At 46.4% G+C, this 7449-nt stretch overlaps 1 protein-coding gene across 2 annotated transcripts in view; it reads right to left on the bottom strand.

The window, feature by feature from the left end:
• Positions 1-389: 389 nt before the first annotated feature.
• Positions 390-7449, bottom strand: part of TEX35 (testis expressed 35) — a 22088-nt gene continuing 15028 nt past the window's right edge. The window contains exons 3-7 of one of the 2 annotated variants that reach the window (XM_088801591.1): positions 7217-7273; positions 6069-6128; positions 1993-2056; positions 1579-1766; positions 390-931 (exon numbers count right to left, since the gene is read on the bottom strand). In XM_088801591.1, the coding sequence (XP_088657717.1) occupies positions 821-931; positions 1579-1766; positions 1993-2056; positions 6069-6128; positions 7217-7273 (480 nt within the window). In that variant the 3' untranslated portion in view covers positions 390-820. Of the gene's footprint in view, positions 932-1578; positions 1767-1992; positions 2057-6068; positions 6129-7209; positions 7274-7449 lie in introns of those variants that run through there. The other variant, XR_016022730.1, reaches the window with a different exon arrangement.

Here is a 7449-nt window from a genome sequence, read left to right as displayed (position 1 = left end):
GTAGAACAGTTCACTGAAATCCTGTTTTCTCGAGATCTTTCTTTACTCTCATTTCAAGCTGGCAGCCAAGTCTCCTCTACCCTCCAGGGATTTGGGGCAGGACACAGTGGAGCTGTGGGAGGTCACTGGCTCAGCCCCACCTCTAGAGGCAGAAGGATATGACTTCTCCCGGTTGGAGAAGAGGGAGGGACCTTTGCGAGGGGAAGGAGGCTGGATCCTCAGGGCCCAAGGACCCCAAGTTCCTATGTGCACTGGGGCCCTGAGACCTCTGCACACCAGACCCTGGGCCTGGGGGTTCCCTGCATCGCCCAAGACTCTCCTCTCAGGTTCCCTCCCCCCCACCCCCCCACCCCCCCATACACACAGTGCAGGAGCCAAGAACAGGAGGGAGCAGGTGGATAGGCCAGTGGGGTTGTCTCCTGCGACCACGCAGAATGGCATCGGACATTTTCAGGGCCTCCCCTTTCTTTTGACCTGGAACCTTTGCAGAACCAGGTGGAGTAGAAGGACATGGTGGAAGGGGAGGGGATGACTCCAAGGGTGACCAAGACAAAATTTCCTACTAATCCATCAGGAAGCAGGAAGAGGGTTTGGAGTCTGAAATACACTGATATAGAACCAAAAAAGTGACACACTTTACATACTCGAGCTTGGGACTGATATTCAAACCCGTGACACCCCCCTTTGACTTTTCATGAAGATTTTAATCTGGGCGGAAGGAGGCCTGGGGCAGGTGGCATGGAAGAGGGCAACAAGCCTTCGCTGCAGCTCGAGGGCTGGAGAGGCGAGGCTGTAGCTGCTGGCAGGTTCTGCCTCAGCACTAAGTTGGATGCATGTCCTCAGTCACATGGGGGATGAAGCACAGATACATCAGAATGAAGCTCCAGATGGCAAGGGTGAGAAGGGTGCCCAGGCCTGGCGTGGAAGGTTCCTGCTACATGGGGAGAAAGGCAGGAAGCTGAGGCCCGGTCAGGTCAGCAGCTGGTGAGCCCCCTCCCCTCGGGAGCAGCCTCCGGGCTGAGCCACCCGAGTTGTCCTTCCTGGGGCCACGGCCTCTGAGACCGAGCGGATATGGTGGGGCGGAGTCTGCATAGACCACAGGTAAGGCTGGATGCGAACACAGCCCGAGCGGGACAGGCACTTCTCGTGTGGCCCCACCTACCCCTGATTGTAGCTGTCCTTTAGGGCACACAACACACATTTCTCCTGCAGAGGACAGACACGGTACATGAAAGGTCACTTTCCCCTGGTCCAAGATGGCCAGCCTGCTGGGCACCTCGTCAGGTCTTGCTATAGGAAAGGACAGAACAATACAGTGGCACTGGGGGACAGGCACATCCAGGCTTGAGTCCTACTTGGTCATGATGGAGGGATCTTCCCAGGCCTGGAGGGCAAGACTCCAGAAAGGGAGCCAGGCTCTACAGGCCTCCTGGGGACCGCACAGGGGTGGGACCAGTCCCCTTACAGCAAGAGGTACCGAGGGCAGCGAGGAGAGGCCCAGGGGAGGTGAGGGAGGAGCAGGAGCCAAGGGCTTTTGAAAAGGGTCCCCCAACAGGGTGGGGGCAGGGCTTCACTTACACAGTGGGTCTCACACTGATGGAGGGAGCCCAGCGGGTTCGTTTTTGGTTTTTGTAGTGGCACAGTCTTCTTCTGGAGAGTAGGTAACGCTCTGTCCACTCCATCCGTCTCCTTGAGCCGGAGCCGTGGGTCAGTCTTTCCTGTCAGCCTGGGCTCCTGATGCTCCTTTCCTCCTCTTCTAAGAGCAATGGGGAGTCAAGGAGGGGCAGAGATGGGGAGACAATTTCCAACGTGGCAGGGAGGCAACCAGAGCAGGGGCGGCTGCGGAAGGCTTGACTCCGTGCCACTGGGGCCACAGCACCTACCACAGCCCCTTGAAGAGTCTGAGAGTCCTCTGAACCCCAAGGACACTTAGCAGAGTGAAAGGGGAGGTTCTTTAGGGATGAGGAGAGACGGGTGCAGGTTACACTTACAGCTTGCTGCGCTTGTGTATATTTATTAAAACATCCATCTTCTCCTCCATATCCTTCTGCATTTCCTTCAAGAGAGAATTCAAAGCTAGAATCATTACCCTGAAGGGCTTTTGAAATCCTTTCCCTGCCTCTCTCTGCAAACCACTCAAGAGATCACCTCAGCATCTTACTTCCTCAAGAATCCTCACGGGCCTCAGGCGAGGTGGCTTATGGGGTGTACATGACACAGACCACCTCTCCTTCCCCCTCCCCCATTCCACCATGAGGCCGAGCAACAGACAGAGGCATTAGGGGCCTGTCCAAAGGCTCCAGGTGAGTCAGAGGCCAGGAACTGCTCTACCTGAGCTCACACTCGGATGAATCCATTATCGGCCTTGGTTCAATGCCTATTAAATGACGGGACCAAAAAAACACATCTTGTGATCCCCTTCCCTCAAAGACACTTCTGACTCCGATACTTTGACCCCTGCCATGTACCCAGATCTCTGTTCGATCCATCTTTCACCCAATTCCTGGCAGAAATGGCCAACGCAAAATAAAACTAACAGCAGCTGAAATGGCACTTCACATTTATCATTTAGTAAGAACTGAAAGAATGGTAGAATCTTCTTGGTAAAGTTTAGATCTATGAATTTGACCTGAGAAACCTGGATAGAAATAGTGGTCACAAAAGAAATTGTAAGGTGGCAGACGCTATCACAGATAACATTTGGTCATGAACAAAACAGAGTTGGATCAAACCTCATAAAGTGTAAATGAAAAATAAAGCACTTCAAGGAAAATAATTTTAATAAAAAATGGAAGCTCTGGAAACGGTTTACTGAACTGCGGTGGGATAGCAAACTGATCAAGGAATGATACTGTCTGGGTGGAGATGGCTTCAAAATATACCTTCTTGAAAAGCATTTTGAAATGTTAGTATACATTTTGAATTAAATATTTGCTTTCATAAATAGAGTCACAATATCCTTGAAGAGAAAATATCCCCTGGGTCCAAAAAAATCAGAGTCAAAATGTCCCATGCTCTTACAAGTCTCCTCACCATCACCTCAGACCCCTTACGTCCCAAAGTGATCTCCTCATTTTCTCTTCTAAATTAGCTGTATTTCCCAGCCGTCCGTGACATTGTCACCACGTTCTTCTCACCACACAGATGAGATCTTTGGTGTCATGGATGCTTGTCTCTCTTTCATTCTCTACACTGAGTCAGTCTCCAAGAATGTTATTTTTCCTTCGATGCACCTTTCAGATGTATCTTTTCCTTCTGTTTTTACACCTGCTCCAGCCTTTCTTCACCTTGAGTCAGAAACGGCTTCCTGTCTGATAATTTTGCTCCCGACAGCCCCTGCCTGCTCCCCACGGGCCCCCAGGCCACCTTGCAAACAGCTGCCGGCTCAGCTTTCTGAAGTGCTGCTCCTAGCATGTTCTCTGATTAGGACTCTCCAGAGGCCTCTTCTTGCTTACACAGCCAAGTCCCAAGCTGCCTGTCGGGCTTTCAAAAGCCTTCATTACTTTCTGCCTTTGCGCGCCTTCCATTTCATTTCTCACAGTTTCCCCGAACGATCTCACTTTTATGACTGACCTCCCCACTGACCACGATACACTTCAGATGTTCATCCTGCTTCCATGCTGTGCGCAAGCTGTGCCCGTGCCCAAAATAGCCTCTTTTGTGCCTTTCTGTACCCAGTCCTACCCCCTTAACAAAACACTTACTGTTTGCATTTTATCACAGAAATAATGCACACCCTTTGTAGAAAATTTGGATAATACAGAAGAATACAAAAGAAAAAAAATTATCATCACCTGGAAATAACTATTACCGTGTCTCCCCCAAAATAAGACCTACCCGGACCATCAGCTCTAATGCATCTTTTGGAGCAAAAATTAATATAAGACCCGGTCTTACTTTAGTATAAGACCGGGTATAATATAATATAATAAATATAATATAACAATACCTGGTATAATATAACATAATACAATACAATATAATACCCGGCCTTATATTAATTTTTGCTCCAAAAGATGCATTAGAGCTGATGGTCCAGCTAGGTCTTATTTTCGGGGAAACACGGTAACCTTTTGGTATATTTCTTTCCAGTTTTTTTTCCTGTATATTTACTTACCTCTCTTTTTTTCTCTTAGTTGAGATGAGCCTGTATATATTACTTGTATCTTGCTTTTTTTCTCACTATAAGCATTCTTTCTCAATACTGTCTCTATAGTTCATTATATGGATATACCATAATTTATTTGGCTAATCCTCTGCTGTTGAAAATTCTGGTTGTTTCTAAATTTTTACTATTATAAATAATCCTGTGATGAACATCTTTTTATACGTATCCATGCTGGCATTTCTGATTATTCTCGTAAGTTAAATTCTGAGAAGTGGAATTGATAAGGCAAAGGCTTTTCATATTGTTTGACACCTATAGCCTAATTCCTTTTCAGTCTTGTACAAACTTGCACTCTGATCAGCAATATAAGAGCGTTCCTACCGTGTTCTGTAAATGTCGTAAATTAAAGCTTTTGCTTATTTGAATGGGACAATTACCTAATTATTGTTTTCATTTGCATTCATTTGATTACTCATGAGGTAAACCCTTTTCATGTGGATTGTCTGTTCCTACCCTTCTCCCATTTGTCCTTTTGGATCCTTTTGGGTGGATTTGTGTAAGCTTTATGTTACAGATAAAAACCTGTTATCTATGTCTACCACATTTGTGAAAAAATTGTTTCTCCAAAACTATTGTGTGCTTTTTAATTCTGTATACGGTACTTTTCCATTATGATTTCAAAAATTTTTATATTGTTAATAATATCAATACTCCCTTTGTGATTTCTTCCATTGTACTTATGCTTAGACTATCTGGTTAAATACTTATATACACTTTCTTATTGGTTTTTCTTATGTAAATCCCCTTTGTAGACTATGTCAGTTTACAGAGACAAGTGCATTAAGTTTTTTCATCATATATTCAAGCAGCGTTAATATTATTACATAATCCTTTCCTTCTGACATTTTAAAAAATCATCTTTATCATCTTTTAAATTTTATAGAGCTAGGGTTCCCAGACTGGAGTGTACACTGAATCACCGGGGGAACTTTAGAAATTATTGACCCTGGACCTCAGGCCTAGAGGTTCTGGTGTAATTGTTATGCGATGCAGCCTCAGTATAAGAGGGCAGGTTAAAGCCACAGTCCAGGCAATTCCAGTGTGTGGCAAATTCCACTACTGCAAAAGTGCTGCAGAGCTGGTTCTCACCCAGGAGCAAGCATCACAATCACTTATGGAGTTTTAAGCAATCGTGCCCCACCCTGGAGACTGTCATTCAGTTCACGCGGACCAGGGTCTGGGTATATGAATTTCAGAAATCCTCACAAGTGATTCTCAGTGCATCCCTGGCAGAGAGGCTGTTACAGGGTTACCTAGGCTGGTTTCACTCCTTTATCTTGGGCTGTACCACCTTGATTCGATTATTATGGCTTTATTATGAATTTTTATATTTGTCAGGAGTAGTTACAACTCTTGAAACATTTCTAGATATCTTCTTTTGCTATTATGCTTCTACATTGGTGGTTCTCAAACTTTCACCTGGGGAACGTGAGAAAAAATCCAAGGTGGCAAGCCCCCTCTGACAGGGCCTGGGCTCTGCTTTATTCATTTGTGCTCCTGGTGCTTACGAAACACACCAGAGTCTGAGAACCACTGTTCTACAATCTACATGGTCCTCTTAGTTATTGTTGAATTCAGAAATTATCTTATCGGACTTTTGGTTAGATCTGCATTAAGCTTCCGATGCAGGCTTCAGCGCTCACCTCAAGACTCACTCTGTAAGGACTTCTGGTTACTCCAGCGCACATTCATTACTCACTGCTCTAAACTCTTAATTAACTGACATCCAGTTATCATTTGCCTGGGTACTTACTTGTTACTTAATTATATTTATTTTATTTTTATTTTTTGCAGTAGAGTTTGGACTAGACCGTAAGCACTGGCAGAGCAGGGTCTGGTCTCTCCTTTCACCACCCCTAGGATGGTACTGGCCCATGGAAGGCGCTCAGGAAATGCTTACCTTCATAATCTCCACAAATTCCTGGAGTTTATCAAAATCCTTGTCCATTACATCTTTTATCTAATGAGGAAAAAAGGCACAGAGCATGTTATTGAATGTGGAATCATCTTTGGGGCATTTTAAGCAAAGGGCAGCAGCTGGTCCCCTGGAGTGAGCTGGATAAAGCTCAAGGAATGGACTGATGATGACCCATTAAAGCCACGTTCTTCCTAAGGAGTCTGTGAAGGGACTTGGGTACATGTACCACCAAGTCACCACCACCCCCAGCCTAGCACAGCTTAGACCTGGCTACTGCCAGGCTTCCATGTGGAGCTCCCACCCCAGCTCCAATCACGTCTCCTGGCTCTTGAGCATTCTCTTCCTTCCTAAGGATGCTGTAGGTGGTTCCATCAAAGAAACAAGAAGAGAGGTCTTGCTCTGCAGCTTGCTCGAGGCAGGGAGTGGGGGTGGATAAGGAGAATGGAGTTGGTCCCTGACTACCCCCAAGTTCCAATAAGTCCCTCTCACTGTCACTAAAGTTCAGCTCCCCAACCCTATCCACAGGACACCTTAGAGAGTCATTATCATTCAAAATTGTGTTTGGGCAGTCGGATGGCTCAGTTGGTTAGAGTGTGAGCTCTGAACAACAGGGTTGCTGGTTTGATTCCCACGTGGGCCAGTGAGCTGTACCCTCCACAACTAGATTGAAGACAACGAGCTGCCACTGAGCTTCCTGAGGGGCGGCCAGATGGCTCAGTTGGTTAGAGCGTGAGCTCTCAACAACAAGGGCGCCAGTTCAACTCCCAGGATTGGGATGGTGGGCTGTGCCCCCCACAACTGAATGAAAACAGCGACTGGACTTGGAGCTGAGCTGCGCCCCCCACAATTAGATTGAAGGACAACGACTTGGAGCTGATGGGCCCTGGAGAAACACACTGTTCCCAATATTTCCCAATAAAAATTTTTTTAAAAAATTGGGTTTAAGCTTCAAACAAGAAATTAGCTATCCTAAGCTACCTGACCCTTAGATGCTCTAGGAGATTCAGGCTGAGTTCATCTGATTGCCTTTTCCATGCAAGTCCCGACCTCCTTCACTGTCAAAGTCAGGCACCGCGTGTCCCTCACAGCTACCCTTTACCTCCACGTTCTAAAAAGTCTCATCCTGTTACCTGGTTTATCTCCTCCATTTTTTCCTTGAGCTCTTCCCTCACCTCCCTGAGTTCATTCTGAGGAAATAAAATAGGGAAGAGAAGGAGTAAAGAAATGTCTTGGCTAGAAGGGAAACTGTCAAAGGAGGAAAGGAAAGATACTTCCCACTGAGGAGGAAAGAAAGGGTGCTGTTAGAAAACGGGGTGGCACATACAGGCCTCGTGTGTCTTCTGATACTTCTGTGGTGCGACTG

Source organism: Rhinolophus sinicus, chromosome 11, assembly GCF_057876585.1.
Source record: "Rhinolophus sinicus isolate RSI-liver-muscle chromosome 11, RSI-T2T, whole genome shotgun sequence".
NCBI classification, from domain to species: Eukaryota; Metazoa; Chordata; class Mammalia; order Chiroptera; family Rhinolophidae; genus Rhinolophus; species Rhinolophus sinicus.
Note: the sequence above shows the minus strand (reverse complement) of the source record. Positions and strands in the feature narration are given on the sequence as shown.